This window comes from Tremella mesenterica, assembly GCF_000271645.1.
Source record: "Tremella mesenterica DSM 1558 unplaced genomic scaffold TREMEscaffold_1, whole genome shotgun sequence".
NCBI lineage: Eukaryota > Fungi > Basidiomycota > Tremellomycetes > Tremellales > Tremellaceae > Tremella > Tremella mesenterica.
The window spans coordinates 1,257,926-1,273,933 of NW_006711225.1; the positions used below are offsets into that span (position 1 = coordinate 1,257,926).

The 16,008-nt window shown below is 46.0% G+C and overlaps 5 protein-coding genes across 5 annotated transcripts in view; 2 read left to right on the plus strand and 3 right to left on the minus strand.

Annotated features, from left to right (window-relative positions):
• Positions 1-254: 254 nt before the first annotated feature.
• TREMEDRAFT_58390 (uncharacterized protein) lies at positions 255-2,902 on the minus strand (the record flags this gene model as incomplete). Its single annotated transcript, XM_007001189.1, has 10 exons — positions 255-1,204; positions 1,509-1,570; positions 1,626-1,691; positions 1,756-1,908; positions 2,045-2,139; positions 2,224-2,336; positions 2,463-2,511; positions 2,643-2,707; positions 2,791-2,845; positions 2,891-2,902. The coding sequence occupies 10 exons, from the start codon at positions 2,900-2,902 to the stop codon at positions 255-257; spliced, it is 1,620 nt and encodes a 539-aa protein (XP_007001251.1).
• Positions 2,903-5,200: 2,298 nt separating this feature from the next.
• On the minus strand, positions 5,201-8,618 carry TREMEDRAFT_24881 (uncharacterized protein; the record flags this gene model as incomplete). Its single annotated transcript, XM_007000492.1, has 8 exons — positions 5,201-5,313; positions 5,508-5,675; positions 5,967-6,188; positions 6,370-6,471; positions 6,515-6,607; positions 6,745-7,409; positions 7,567-7,862; positions 8,082-8,618. The coding sequence occupies 8 exons, from the start codon at positions 8,616-8,618 to the stop codon at positions 5,201-5,203; spliced, it is 2,196 nt and encodes a 731-aa protein (XP_007000554.1).
• Positions 8,619-11,803: 3,185 nt separating this feature from the next.
• Positions 11,804-13,241, minus strand: TREMEDRAFT_58392 (uncharacterized protein; the record flags this gene model as incomplete). Its single annotated transcript, XM_007001190.1, has 4 exons — positions 11,804-12,005; positions 12,069-12,582; positions 12,673-12,911; positions 12,997-13,241. 4 exons carry the CDS (start codon positions 13,239-13,241, stop codon positions 11,804-11,806), a joined length of 1,200 nt encoding a protein of 399 aa, XP_007001252.1.
• Positions 13,242-13,444: 203 nt separating this feature from the next.
• On the plus strand, positions 13,445-14,627 carry TREMEDRAFT_70656 (uncharacterized protein; the record flags this gene model as incomplete). The annotated part of the gene is made up of 3 exons (XM_007001942.1): positions 13,445-13,905; positions 13,953-14,127; positions 14,382-14,627. The coding sequence occupies exons 1-3, from the start codon at positions 13,535-13,537 to the stop codon at positions 14,625-14,627; spliced, it is 792 nt and encodes a 263-aa protein (XP_007002004.1). The 5' UTR covers positions 13,445-13,534.
• A 93-nt stretch (positions 14,628-14,720) lies between these two features.
• Positions 14,721-16,008, plus strand: part of TREMEDRAFT_66776 (uncharacterized protein) — a gene marked incomplete at both ends in the record, with an annotated part of 2,356 nt that continues 1,068 nt past the window's right edge. The window contains 4 exons of the mRNA XM_007001811.1: positions 14,721-14,724; positions 15,267-15,446; positions 15,641-15,676; positions 15,773-15,849. Of these exons, the coding sequence (XP_007001873.1) occupies positions 14,721-14,724; positions 15,267-15,446; positions 15,641-15,676; positions 15,773-15,849 (297 nt within the window). The remainder of the gene's footprint in view (positions 14,725-15,266; positions 15,447-15,640; positions 15,677-15,772; positions 15,850-16,008) is intronic.

Below are 16,008 nucleotides of genomic sequence, written 5' to 3' on the forward strand. Positions count from 1 at the left end.
GAAAGTGACTTTTTAAACAACAAAATTTACATATGACCTGCATATGTTTCTCCTTTACTTCCTTTCGTCCATTCTAAACTTCCTGTGGTCCTCTCAGACCTCATTCACACACTCAAAATTGACAAATCAAAGCTTGATCTGTAGACTTACGAACTTGATTCATATGCCTGTCTGATCATCACCATTGACACAGTACCCATTACACGGTACACACTACTGGGCAGATTCAATTCTCAAGCTAGTAGGATGCAGGGTCACGATCTCCTGGCAACTTGAGCATAATCAGGTGGTAAGTCCATTCCTTCCATCTCCCTCCTCTCATGTTCTACCACATTGAGACCTTCCCGATAAACAGGACGTGTAGTCTGAACAGTGGCCGTTAATGCACCTTTGACTTGAGCTTGTATTGGTGAATCTGGATCTGTCATGGAAGATGTTGAAGTTGAAGTTTGGAAATAAGATTGACGAGATGAAGTAAGATGTTGTATAGATTGTCTATTTGAATTTGGATTGGAATTTGAATGAAGATAAGATGTCGTTGTTGATAATGGAGGTGGTGGAATATTTAAATGTAATTCTACTTGTCTTTCATTGGTTTGTCTTGTATTTCCCCCAATGATTGATTCATCATCGTTATTCGTACTTGAATTGGAATTGAGATAACTTGTCATATTTGATTTATTCGAACGTACTTGTGATGTATTCATACCGTTCGGTACTCCCGTAATCATTTCGTTTGACATACCTGGGATTTGAGTGGTGGACATATTGTTCGAGATACCTGAAAGTTGAGTGGTGGACATATTGGTAGAATGGTTTGATGAATAAGATATATTTTGTCGTACTGGGACTGGAAAAGGTTTAACTTCTTCTCCATTATATTCAATTGAAGAAGTAGTAAGATCTATTTTATTCACAATCCTTTTTCGTCGAAATATGTACCATATCAATATCCCAATTAATCCTAATAAGGATAAACCACCGATTATACCTCCCGCTATGGCACCCGCATGATTATGATGATCGTCACCATTGAGAGAAGTGTCAGAGGTGATAGTGGAATTTAAATTGGGGTTTGGGTTGGTTGGATCTATTGTGGAATTGACAAGAGCGTAATCTATATCCAAAGCGTTGTTAGAACCTGATATTACGTTGGTTATTGTTAATGAATGAGGCCCTTCAGAGAGGGAGGTGGCAAGGTAGACTATGATCAATTTAACCTCCATTGACCAGATGTCGAATACCGTTACAGAGAAATCAATTGAGTAGATTACCAGTTGTGTAGAATACCAGTTGTGATACAAAGAGATCAGATACAGATCTTGGACATAAGGAATAGGAATAGGTCAGAGGAGAATTGAAGTTGCACAATCGAGATGGTTGTGATGGCTTGATAACACGATGAGAGAGTTAAGGAAAGACAGACTCAGAGGGAAACGAGGGGTAGAAAAGATTGTGTACAGTACTGTAATCCGATTCAAGAGGTGGAGAGGTAAGGATTGACATACGTAAAGTATCCACTAATTCGAAATGTGATCCATTGTATAATTGAGTAGGACCACCATCCAAACTGAAGATCAGAAAGCCTCCAAGAGCTTATAAGAGACGGAGAAATGATAACTCACCTTACTGAGTAATTCCCATGGTTAAAATTGACCCCACCGTAAAGACCGACGGAAGAACCGTTGAATCTATTTCGTTAATGATGAACACCCATGACCGTTGTGAGGTGGAGTATGAGGAAAGATGTCTCACTGGAAATGTGCAATTGCTTGACTAGCAGGACTGAGATGAGATGTGAGATCGTAATATGGTGGTTTGACAACATTGGTTTGAGCTACCCATGTGTTGTCGTAAGAGAACGAAGGGTGAGAATCGTCGAATATGTTAGTGAAGACTTTGTCGGTTCTGGGTGGTTAGCAAGTAGTTATTGTCCTAGATTTAAGTGCACGACAGCATTCATATAGAAACCCTGGGAAGTCGAAAGAGATATGATGGGCAGACAACGTCGGAAGAGGGAAGGGAAGGGAAAGGAGAAACTCACGTAGCGGTGGTGATGATAACATAATCGATATCTAAAAACCATTGTACAGTCGCATTGGCCGGAGGACTAGTTTGACTTGGTAAATTGGTCAATATCTATTTCATCAGCACACCCTCATGTATATATCTACTCAAGTCTCCTTCCTCAGTCGTGAGGGAGTAAAGACGACAAACACATACCACAGTATGTTCCTTATCAGCGGCCAAACCAGTAGCTACGAAAATAGGAGTTTGAAAGATTCTATCGGCACTATAACCCAAGAACAATTGAACCGGTTGATCGTCCACTTTAGCTCATATCTCAGCTTGAGTTCACTAATCTGTATAGTCACACTTACCACTATAAGCTCCATGGTTATCCCATGTACTTCCTTACAAAGGTCAGATTTGACAAGTTCACGTCAAGGTAAAAGACTGACCATAGAAATAACATGCGGTACCGTTAAAAGTCACCGAAGCTGAGTCTCCCTATCATTTAATATAATCCTTACACGCCGACTCAATCTTTCACAAGGCTACATATGGACTACAGAGGTACTGAAAAGGAGGTGCGGCGGATGAAGAGTGATGGTAGAAGGAAAATGGAAGAAAATACTGACATCCGTGGTAGTGGAATGAAATGTGCTTTGAAAATATGACGATAATCCTGAATCGGTTTGTTGACCTGTACAAATCAGCTTCATATCTGGTCTTACAGAGTTATACCATCGGGTTCTGGTTGAACGAGGAAAGAATTGAACAACTCACTCTTCCAGCCGTTGCTCGCTGAGACGTACGAGATAACCGGGGAGAGGTCGTCGAGCTGTCTCGTATCAGCTATACCCTGCTTAACCAATAACAGACTCACGGTGATGTTCATCTTGCCCACTAATCCCACCACACGGCTCTTTCTTGCCTAGCAAATATGTGCTGTTACGCAGTACTTGGTACTAACGGGTCGATGACGGTTCCAATGATCAAACTATGTGAAAAGCGAAAAAGATGCTGCTCATCCCAGTCTATGGGTCCAATAACTATCCGCTCTGAATTGGAGATTGGACGTGTATCAGTTTCTTTTAGAAGGTCAGAGGCGATGATCCAGAAAGAGGGGACCAGGGATAAGAAGGCCTATTCTTCAAAGGACCTTTCTGGATTGTCAGAAATGAGTGTGGAAGACACTCTGGTTACTCTAGCTTTCAGACATCTTTTTCGCCGTATTACCCGGTATATTTGTCGCATTCTTCACCCCATGTATCGTTCGCTGGTTAAGGAAGGATGTCACTTGGTGACTCGGATGTAATCAAACTAATCTTGTGTCGTTGCTTGGTGAAAGTGGTTTCTTGACGACAAAAGCGAAAGAGTCAATTTCATTTTTGAGTTTCGAAAGTTCCTGTCGTCTCGGTGGCACCGTGTTCCTCGGAGGTGGCGTCGATGGCGCTGAGTGGCTGCAGGGCCTGCAGGGCCTCAGGAAAGGAGTGAGGGGGTGATGGCGGAGTGCAGGATGCGCAAAACGCCGCAAATTGACGGAAGGTTGGTCAATGAAGAAATGACAGACAAGCTGGAATAATATAATATTGTCAGAGATGTCAGTCGGATGAGTTACGATAGTTCAGAACAAGAAGGCGAGGGAGGATGGATATATAGTGTGATTGACAGTTATTGATACATACATTATTTCTTGTTCATCTCCCCATGACTTGCTCATATCCAGGTGGTGAACCTAACGATCCATCTTCCCTCTCGTCCTCTACATTCCTTCTCTCGGGTTCAGCATGATTTCTATTACTCGGTCTGAACAACCATTTCCCTTTTCCTCCTCCTCCACCACCTCTATTATCCCTTGCCCCAGATCCATCCCTGATCCTCGAATTACTTCCTGATCCTGTTGTTCCCCTCCCACCCATCGCGTGTCCCATGGAAGGTCCATCTCCTATATCTCTTTCTTGAAGATGAGAATCCATTTGTCTCCCTGAACCATCCTCAACATCTCTTCTATCATATCCCTCTTGTCTCGTCCGATCAACTTGGTTCTCAATCCCAGTATGACGAATCCGATTATTGACGTTGATATAAGGTTCATTAGGAGGTTGAAATTCTTGTGAATGACTAACATCCCCAACATTCCCAGTGGTATTGGAGAAATGATTATTATTATCAATCGGAATATATCGTGGTAAAAGTGGAGTTTGTGATACTTGATGATGAGGAAAAGGTTCAATTTCAAATTCCACCATATCGACTCTATCACCTCTTCTCAATTCCGGTAAACCATCAGCACGAGTTAATCGTTTGAAATGTTTATCCCATGAATATCTTCTGTATATCACCGCAAGAACACTGAGTAGGACTAATCCACCGAATGTACCGAATACTATAGCGAGTATCTTTATGAATGCCGGAGGTGGGTTTGGGAAATTGTTCGATTGGTCTAGATCAACGTTGAGTACGTCGAGGTCGTTTGGATTTCGTTTGGACTGAATGTCAGTCAGTACATGGTTCATCCTTCTTCCTCAACCAATCATATTCACTAGCTACACATATGACGTAACTTAGAGGAAGAAGGACAAGTAATGCGCGACCTTGGTACGAATATGATGTATGGAGAAATGTCGTTTTGAGATAACTTACGATGAGATACATCTTTAAAAAGCCGAGTAGCAAGTAGAGTAGAGAAAACTACCACTCTATTCTACATTCCGTACATGAGGTGATGATGGTGCAAGTCGCATGATGCACAGCTATGGAATACGTATGTAGACGCCCAAAGGCCAAGAGGCCGTCAAACGACGACGCATCAAACACCAAAGGACCCAGTGCAAGGAGAGATGATCAACACAGCATCCCCCCCTTACTCCAACCCCTATGTACTACCCTTGTCCCACACTTTGCACCTATGGGTGAGAGCTCGTCACGACTCTAGACATTTGGTGCATTTCCCAAGGTATCAAATACAAGATCTTAGATATCCAGGTAATGTTTCGTACCAATTTACATACTTGTTCTTTCTCCTCATAGGGTATATGTATACCCAAATACCCACGATCACCAACTGTCCTGTTCCATCTTCCTATCGTTCCTAACACCAGTTTCCCGTCTGAAGGGAGTTTTGTATAGACCCATGGGTCTGATGAGTTGTATGAGATATGTCTTCATCAAATGAGACGAATTGAGCGAGCGATCAAGCCTCCGTAAAGACCTGAGGAGCATTGTCGATCATCCATTGTACAGATAAAGCTTTGCCGGCCATATCGCCAAATTCTCGTGTGGGGTCGGATGAACGCATGAGCGTGGCTTTCTATCAGCATAAGTTCGGATGAGAGAAGGAAGAAGCGACACGAAAACTCCTCTACTTCTGACGCACATGAGTCGCTAGGGGATAGGGGGAAGAAGAGCCCGACGAGAGAAACATGCGCGAAGAAACGAAAATGAAGGAGAAACTAGTGGAATAGAAAATCACATGATCGACTAGGAGAGAAGACACTCACGACCAAAGACCACACCGAGATTCTGACTGGTCATCAAATTCACATTCGCATAACTCGTCACTCTGTTAAGATGTAACATGAGAGTCTTGAGCGTGGCATAGTGTTCCTTTGGTAGTTCCTTGAGTAACGCGCAGAGGGCACCATGTTTGTTGTGAGAGTCACGGATTGCTAAACGTCAGCGACATCCTCATTGGGGCCCGTCACAGAACCTCCATCATCGCAGGCTCGTCCAGATGACTCATCATGCCAGGACAAAAGTCCTGAAACAAACAAGGAGCGAGTGTGGATCCTGCCAACACCAGGACGATCCCCGGGGGAAGGGGACGGAGGGATGTGCCTCAAAGGGGTTTTGACCGAGGGGACAGTCTGAATATGAAGTAGGGAACATCACAAATACCTCTAATGACCAGCATGTTCAATGCCATGAAGAAGTGAAAATGAGAAAGGAACAAAACTCACTAGCAGCAGCAACGAAACTTTCATGTAGATCATGTGTCAAAAGTGGATTCGGTAACGAGCGGAAATACGTTTTCAGCACACTTGTGATACTTGAAACATCGTTGAAAGCTTCCACATCGGCAAGATCAAAAGCGTCATAATCACCTCTTTCGAATAAAACTGTTATTTGTTTCGATTGTGATGATCCGCCTGTTTTCCGGTAGATACCTTCGTACTCCATGCCTTGGTGTCAGTGAATGAACAGTGTCTGGTGAACCGTAATCAAATGCGACCGAAGCGAAGCACAACGTGGCTGTTTGTTGGGTGCAAAGAGCCAGGATGTGGTCAAAGTGGTCGAATATGAGAAACCGTTGAGATAAAGCCGAGTAAAATTTGAGAGGATATGAGAGGGACGATCACTCACCGACAGCTTCGACAGCCTCAATACATTTGGTCACTAACACAGGGACTGTCGTCTTGTCCGTTTGGACCTGCTCAATGAGGTCTCTACCGAACATTGACGGAGCTGACATGAGCTTTTGCTGAAACTTCTCAAATAGATGACTTACGGATAGGACCATCATTATCTTGTGCTGGACGTATGCCGGGACAAGACCGAGGAAGTTTTTCGCCACATTTCGAATGACATATGACTCCGCAAACTGCAGTCAGTGAACGCACTTTGAAGAACTGACAATGTACTCGGGAATATAATGTAAGATAATCAAAAAGACAGAAAACCAGACAGAGAGAAAAAGAGAACTGGTTGGATAGAGTGAGAAATAATTGAGTGACTCACGTTGACATTTAACCTCTTGTAAACCCCACATCTTCTCCCCACATACCTCACATTTAGTAAACCTCATGGTGGAATGTTGACTAAATTGATGATCCCTCATTCCAAATTCTGTACTAGGTCTCTGAGTATTCCCATTTTTCAACAATATCGGTTTACTTATACTAGCACTTGCAGAACTAGCTTCTGGTCCTTTAGAAGATTTATAACCGTACCATTTAAACCTTCTAGCCGGTACAGCTTCTATACTTTCCGGTTTAGAAGCTTTGACGACTCTAGCAGTTTCTTCAGGTACTTCATGTAACGTAGACGCAGCAGTGGTGAGACTAGACATACTTGGTGATGCGGCAGGATGACCTAAACCTCCTCGTGAGGATTTAGAAAAGATGGTGGGACGTTGTCGGATGATTGTATCTTGTAAAACATCTGCTTGACGGGTTAAAGAAGCGTTCAATTCTGCTAATTCTTCATTTTTAGCTGAAAGAGCGGCGGACTCTTCCAGGAATTGTTCTCGTGACTCGCGAAGTTCGGCGATTTCACGTAAGAGAGCTTCTCGTTGCGCAGTGAGAGGTTCTAGTTCTTCTCGATAAGCTTCTTTGATGGTGTCCAGTCGATGAGTGAGGGATTGGCCAAGTAGGGATGCGGCATCTTCGTTCGGGACATCGAGACTGAGTGTCAGGGCAATTCGATGTCTTGAACACGCGGGTGAGAGGGAGTGTCATACGTGAGGATCATCAGGATACACAGTAAACCGACGGGTTCTGGAACAGAGGATAGACTTGATGAAGGTGAAAAAGTGGTAGAGCTGAGAACAATTGTGCTCACCTCTTCCGCTTCGCATGCAATTCCTCAACTTCAGCCAAAGTCATATCCCTCTGAGCTCTCAACCTCGAGATATCCCTCTCCAAACCAGTCAAGTTATTCGCCAAATCATTACTCCTCCGTCGCATATTCTCCTGTCGTCTTTCATCACCAGATATCACCGACAATCTAGCCGTTTGGCTATGGACTTGAGCCCGGAGTCGAGAGATCTCCGCTTCGAGCTCACGACGGAGAACAACCTCTTTGTCGTATTCCTCTCCGGCGACTGTGAGTCCTTCGCTGTATTGTTGGCTCGTGCGCTATCCGTCAGTCCGGTTCATGGTTGTCGACATGTACCCGTAAACCACAAGTGCCCAAGAACACCCCTGATGTCGGCCCCTTATTCCCCTCATGTGGTACCCCATACATCGAGATACAAGTAAGAGGGACGAATAGGCTTAAGAACAGATCCGACAACAGCGATGAAGGGTGGGGGGAGAGAGGAAATGCGAGAACAAGATGGGAAAGAATAGACCCACCTTAGCCCCAGTGTATTTCCTATTCAAAGCCGCTATCTTCTCTTTCAACTCTTCCGCCTCATTCAACATAGCCGTCAAAACCGTCACATCCATATGTACTGTCTCTTGACCATTATGTTTCGCACTCGCCAACACCTCTGCGAGAGTCGAGAACGAGCTCTCCGGGCCTAATCTCGAACTGATAGACATGGTAGACTCTGCACTAGGTTGACGTGTCCGAAGATATTTCGGGGACACTGAGTCGTTTGGCGATAATCTTGATCTACTTGGTGATCTCGATCTTGATCCGCCAGCTTCTGCGTTGACAGGACCGTTTCGAGCCGTCAATAGATTTTGTTGACTCCTGGAGGATGATTCTCGGAGGGGTGATTCGGGTGGGGAAGCAGTTCCACCATTCGGTATCGTCCCCACAGTTTGCTCCAGAGATGGCCTGGCCGTTTCTGCAGAATCTGCCGATTTCGGTAAGATTTTGGCGGGAGATTGATTGATTCCATTGAGTATCAGAGCGAAGTCTGGGTCAGATAAGGAGAATGACATTGGAGGAAGGTTGGGTGGTAAGGTTGGTCGACCTTTGTCTGCATTTTGTGTAGATGCCGAGTCAACTTTCTCCAACTTGTCCGCCTTGTCTTTTGGAGGAACGAGGGGTGCATCCTCCTCGCTCGATCTTCTCCCTTCCGACCTGATAGAGGGTTCCAGTCGAGACCCCTGAGCTGCCTCGTGACCGTTCGCCGAACTTGACCTTGGTGGGTGTTCGGGTTTGGACCCATTTGACGCAGCAGATGGTGGTCGAGCAAAAGGAAAGCTAGTCCCACCACCGTGTAAAGGTGATGGAGATGTCGGAGAAGGAAGAGGTAATTCTGGATGATGCAGATCTGTGAAAGATGCTCGAAGGGGAGATGGGGGAAGAGGACGAGCTTCAACTGCGAATGTCGAATTGGCCGCGTCCATGTTGAATGTCATTGCTGGGTTGATAGACCTACGTTTGTCCGCTTTACTGGTGGGTACATTAAGACCGTTGACGCTAACTGGACCTACACCCAAGCCAAGGTTGGCATTACGAGTAGTGATGGGCGGGGAGAGAGGCCGTTGAGAAATATTTGACTGGGAAGTGGATTGATTCTTGGTAGGAACAGTTGAAGATGGTCTGTTCTGTGCATTTCTTTCCACAGAGCTTTCTGTCCTTGCTCTGGTATGTGAAACACCTTCGGTGGGTGAGAGAGGAGGAGCGTCGTTGCTCATACCTGGACGCCCAGCGGGAGATATAGATCTTGGAGCCAGTTGATCGATACTGAGAGATCTAGCACGAAGTTCTGACTCGAAACTTTCACTGACATTCGCGAGTCCACTGACGTGTGAACCGGCTGGAGTCTGAAGATCGCTCGAAGTGACCGACGGTGTGGGTTGGGGAGATACGAGGGGTGAGGCTTGTGCCAGGGGAAGCATACTGGGCGATGTCAGATAACTTGAGGCTGATGGTATTGGAGAGAAATCTGATCGACTATCGTTGGCTCGAAGATCTCTTTCGCGATCTTTCTTGTCTTCGTGTCGACTTTCTTTCTTCTCTCCGTTCTTTCTCGCCGCTCGTTGTCGTTTTGCTTCTGCATGTCGTCTACTCCTTGCCACTCGCTCATTGTGGCATGCCTGGGTGTGAGCGATGCTCCAGCGTTTCGCCTTGCCTCGTCAGGGGCATAGGTGACATGGAAGAGGAGGAAGATGGAGGACGGATGAGTCAAAAGAGAGGTGAGATAAGAGAAGGATGAAGGAGGGGCGATATATGACCACTCACCATACAATAAATCCCCTGACTAGTCTTTGCAAAGACCAACTCCTCGATCCTCCGTTTACACGTCCTACAAGTGAAACAATGAGCATGATATGACTCATCCCCAGTCATGATAGCCTCTTCTGTTATTGCCTGCTTGCAAACGTAACACTGTTCCATTAGCCATGTCAGACGGTATTCTCGAGGACATAATAGACGTACCTGGTATGAACAATTCCCACATACTGGACTACCATCAGAAAGTAAGAGGAGATTTGTATCTGCTGATACGCGTTCTTTACATTTGGCACAACGAAAGCAATCCACATGCCAAAGGGCGGATCTATAGGTCAGTGTGAACAATCGATACTACATAAGAGGACTAAGGAAGGTGTGTGTGAGAAGATTGAAAGAAGTGACTTTCGAAAGGGAGTTAGGTGACATTCTTTAAATAGAGTCAAAGATGACAATATAGGAGTAAACATGACAAACTGAAGAGCGGCGAAGTGGAGTGGGTGAATAAGGAAGTTGAGAAGATAGGAAGAAACCACTCACCCAAAAGCAACGACAACCCCACCACTATCTTGATCTATGATCTGTTCGCAACCTCCGCATTTCGCATCCACATCACCTAAATTAGGTAAACTATCCCCTGTGGCCTTGGCCTGACCAGTGGGTATTGTCATTGTCATTGTTGAACCACTTGACATTTGTGACATACTCATGTCAAAACTTCCTCCTGTACCTAAACGAGGTATTGTTGATGTCGAACCGTTGTCATGCATGATAGGTTGAAGGGTGGCAATTGATGTGGAAACCACCTTTGGATGCGGTGAAGAAGAACGGTCTGACAATATCGAAGTCTGAGGTTCAGATATCATCAACATGTCGTTTCTTTAACAATGGTTTGAGCTGTTGTTGGCGTTTCTTGGTCGGTGCGTGGTTTGATGATCCAACCAATCTTTGGTCTAAGTGATGGACTGAAACGAATTATGGTAACGATTATTGAAGGAAAGGCAAGAGGTGTGTGATTTAATGAGGGAGAGAGAGAGGAAGAGAGATGGGATGGGAGGTTATGAATGGGGCCCTTTACCAGCCCCTTCCTTGAACGGGAGGGATGTTGAATGTTGTATTGGGTGGGTTTGAGACAGAAGAAGTGCGAGTGAGTGTGAGTAGTGATTTCAAAAAAAGATCCTTTGTTCCTTCCGCGACGCGTCTCACGACCCCCACAATGTCCACTGCCTACTACCTACTACTCAAAGACTCGCGTTCGTTTCTCCCTCGACCACCGTCGTCTTTGGCTACTTGAACAGATAGGATACAGTCAGAATGAAAGGGGAGAGATTGGTGGGATAAAGATGGTAGTATGTATGTAAGTAGCTTGAGTAAGAAGTACGGGTGAAAAGACGGGTGCTAATGTGGGATAAGGAAAAGAAGGGGAAACGTTGTCGTAAAAGTCTAATCTGTCGGTGGCGTCAAAGTAGAGTTTTTCTTTATTTTCCTTGTTTTTCCACAACGTACAACGGATTTTTCTCACACGGACCCCTTTTGAAAACAATTCATCACTTTTCAATGTCAAAGCTCACACTGGATTCCTCTTCCTTCAATCATTACTGGAATGCATACACAGCAACTGCTCCACCCTCACTCCACTACATAACTGCGTTGGATTCGAAAGCATTCAGATTCTTCACTCGAGACGCGCATAGAACCCACCTTCCCCTGACACAGTTCTTCTTTCAGGGTCAAGAAAACCAGGGTCAGGTCTCATCCTCCCAGGGCACACCGATCCACCGAGGTACTCCTCCAGGGGCCAGGGGTAAAACATTCATATCAAGCATGTCATGACGGACATGTTCTTTTTCACCCTTCCATACTTTCACATCGTAAACGCCTAAGACGTCCGATCGTATCAATTCCCACACTCCAACCCATCGTCATACCACTCCCTTATCCGCCATCACCTCGTCGGACCAACACGGACTTTACGTCTTCCATCCACCAATCCCTTCTGCGGAACACGACCAGATTGGCTCATCGCAGCTCTGACGAAAGCTTTCCTCGCATTGGCACCTCTCCCTGTCTGACCGGGTCCGATGACAGGTGGGATGTCATCTTGACGACCGAGGGTAGGGGGGAGAAGGAATAATGTTTTGTTTTCTCTGTTATGATCAGCCACACCTTGACACCTTTGAAACAAAACAAGTATCGTGAGGATAACTGACGAGATGACTTTTATTGTTTCTGGCTCTATTCTTCGTTTCTTCTTCTTCACCATATCCACATGCACGACTTTCTTCTGGGCCTCTGTCGCAGCTTTTATCGCATGAGCACGAGCAGCAGCTTCGATGACACTCTGCGGTAAAGGCTTGGCGGTGGGGTGATAAGGGGTGAGGTCGAAGGTCTCTTCGACTTGTTCAGACTCCAGCTGTGTATTGGACGCAGTTGTAGTTTTGAGAGCCGATTTGGGTGTTTTGGACGAGGATGGCGCTGGACCTTTTTGGACGGATAGACCAGCCCGAGCTTCCGCAGCCTCCATAGCAGCTTGCATTCGTTCGTGTAATTGTCGCTCGGCGTCTGTTGTAGGCTCCTCGAGTGTTTCCGAGTAATCATCGTCGTCATCATCATCTTCACCATCACTATCTCCATCCTCCAGATCTCCCTCATCTTCGTCTTCATCCTCATCGTCGTCATTCTCAGTCCGTCCTTCCCCATCTTCATCATCGTCAATATCTTCATCTGACCCTTCATCTACGCTCTCATCTCCAGACACATCTCCAGAATCGCTCTCCTCAGATCTCTGAACGGACGAATCGCCCTCCGACTCACTCGCGCCATCCGCCATGGCAGCTTCCATCCTCCGTCTCAATCTTCTGGTAGCGTCATCCTCCCCTTCTCCTTCGCTGTCTCCCTCTTCCTCTACTTCCTCCTCGTCTGATGACGGGGATCTTGGCCGTTTAGTCTGGCGACTCTTTGCCTGTGTACCCCGCTTCAGTGACTTTTTCGACTTCATCTCTGCGATCTTCTCCGATCGAGCACGTGCAGCTTGACGACGTTTTTGAGCGGATCTATTATCAGCTCGTTGTCTTCCTCTTCATCTCCAGAGAGGGGCGAAGTCATTTTCCACAAGAAGATGAGAAATTAAAAACCCACTCTCGCTCCCTTGCTTCCGCTTCGAGTCTCGCAACCCTCGAAGCACCCACTGTAACTGTCTCCGGAGCCTCATCTTCATCTCCATCCTCATCCCAATCCCCGTCCGCAGCTTCGACAACCCCAACCTCATCTCGCCGGGCTGAACGTACCAATGGCACGTAGTCATCTTCATCATCGTCGAAATTGATCTTCTTCCCTTCTGACGGTCTGACAGCGCCTAATGTCGCCGGTCTCACTCGGGGCATCTTGTTTCCAGTCACAGCAGCTAGCAGCTAGAGTAGCAGCACTAGTGATCTTACCCCAAACTTTGGTGAAAACTGAGAGGAAATGTGGAAATGTTTGATTCCGTGTTTCACCTCTGACCCAGAATCTGTGGGGCTCCGCGTCGGTTTTCCCAATGACGATCGAAAACGATTGCGCGTCCACCTCAACATTCCTCACTTTTAAACTTTTCTACTCGACTGCAGAGTACAAGCTACAAGGTCGTACTCACCAAAATACACCCAAGGTCGTCTTTAAGAGAGCAGTCTTATCAAGAATGAATGACCCTTTCTCTTCTCTCGACGCTCCGCCTCCTCGATACCTCCTCGAATCCGATTCTTCCGATGATGAATTACCTCATTCTCCTACAACTCCACCACCTCCAACACTTTCAGTCACCTCTAACCCTTCATCCACTCCTTCAGAACTCGTACTAGCTATATCTCAAGCTGGTCGGTATCTTCTACGTCATCTTCCTCCTCAAAACTCTCCTGCTACAAATCTAAGATTTCTCCACAATGGTGATCCTATCGGAAGAGGGATAGACATGAAGGAGACCATGGTGGTCATGATGGAAGATGATCTCGAACCGAGGATGGCACATATGATGACGGAGAAACTCATTGGTATGTTTCCTGATGCTAAATGGTGAGTATCTCTATGTGTTTTAGAAATGAATGAGCTGAATGGCATAGGACTGTGTTGACAACGTATTCTCCCGTCATGTATGTTCCTATAGGTGGTAAAAGATTACCTCAAGATCCACCAATAAGGGTGATTTCATCTGTTGAAAAAGGAGTACCAGATGGAAAATATGGTTATGAGACTCCTAATCATTTGACGGGGTTGGCGGCTGCTTTCTTATCAGCTGTGAGTCGGACCTTTCATTCGATCTGTGGAAGGAAACGCCCCAAGACGCATCATCTTCGTTCCTTCACACAGACTTCCCCTTTCGAATGGGATCACATATCGTGGTGCAAGTGGGTCGCATATGGTGTTCCAAGACCAGTATGGTCAAGGCTGGACTTTCAACTCAGAGAAAGAGTGGGCGATAGGTGTGTGGTCGAGGAAGCAACCGGGAGTCAGAGATGGTACCAGTGAAAAGTCAGAGTTTGATAATTCAGGCCATACATCCCGCATTCCCGGTCGAAAACGTTACGACTCTTCTACTTCCCCTCCCTCTTTCCTCCCTTGGACCTTCAAACCTAGCCGATTCACTCCAAGCCCTCATACCGCATCTGGCCGATCTGGTGAGACGCAATAAAGGACAATGGGAAGAAGAAGACGATGAACTTTGGTCAGCACCAGGTATGGGAGATGGAAAGAAGATTGGAAAGGTGGAGAAAGAAGTGTCGGGGATGTATACCTGAGGTTTAAATGCAGTCTATCTAATGTCTGTGAGGAAGACAGAGATGTTGACATCGTGTATACTTTACCGAAGTTCGGAGCACTAATCATTTGACATGGGTTAGATACGAGAGCTGCCTCACTGTACGCGCACAAAATCACCCCACGGATTACGGGCCACTGGCCACTGGCCACTGGCCACTGGAAGACACAGGGGTAGGGAAATAGGAAGAAGTGAGAGAGAGGGTGACGTATAACCTTCATAGTGTCGATCTTGACACTCCGATCGTCATCGCCTTGGTCCTAGACGTCACCACTTCGGCCTTCGGGGTACCTCGGGCTCGAGAAGTTCGTCATACCATCCGGAAAGTCTCTCGTGCCCGATCTCCAACATCCATAACACATATCATACGTCATGTAACCCCGACCCCTCCTCACATCCCCTTCAACAAATGCCCATCAACTGAACCTCTTCCATCTCAAACCGTTCTGCTCTCTGCCACACGTCACTCCCTATCCCCACTTCTTATACTCTCAAGAGAAGTACTACACCGGTAAACGAACCATCCTCGTCTCTTCCCTCAATTTACTTGAAAGAGAAGACAACATAACCAGCAAAATGTCAGACCAAATCCCAGAGATCATCCTCCGTACCCGAGAAGCAGCATCAGGTATACCAGGTGAACAAGTTGAACCTCGTCAAACTCTCCCTACGGAGGATATGGAACCTGATCCTAGTAAAAGTATTCCACTTCCTCCTAATCGACAAAAATTGATAGATGATGTGATCGCTTTGTATAGTTGTCAATGGACTGTAGAGAGGATAGCTAGGTATGCTCCTGGTGAGTTGTGGGTTTCTCTTTTACCGGGACGAAAATTTGTATCCTCCAAATCCCTTTCACCTACTCTCCCATGACATTTCAACTATTATTCAGCCTTGCTGGCTCCTTCATGACGGGGGAAAAATGAATTCAAGTCTTGACCGGTGGGAGAATGGAATATACTAACGGAGGGTCGAGAGAGGGCTGATGTTCAGCTTGCGTATATGACGATCAATTCGTTTATGCCAATGGTACGTCTAGCGCCTCTTCTCCTCTCACCCAGATTGTTCCCCCAAAGCACCCCAGCTAAGGTGGCCTGGGGATGATTGATCATTGCTGATGATTAGATCGTTACAAGATGGCCGGACAATGGGTAGGATTGGAGAAGATCTTCCCAAAGTCGGAGAATCTTGGTTACGAGATCGTGAAGAATGACGATACGTTGATTCAGTTCAAGAACAAGCAGGTGGGTTTTGATACTTCTCACTTCTGCTGGGAGACGCGATCGATCAGTACCGAAAACGTCTTCAATGTAGAGATTCAATTGAAGAGAAGAGTATGCATTCTATCATTCTATCTACCT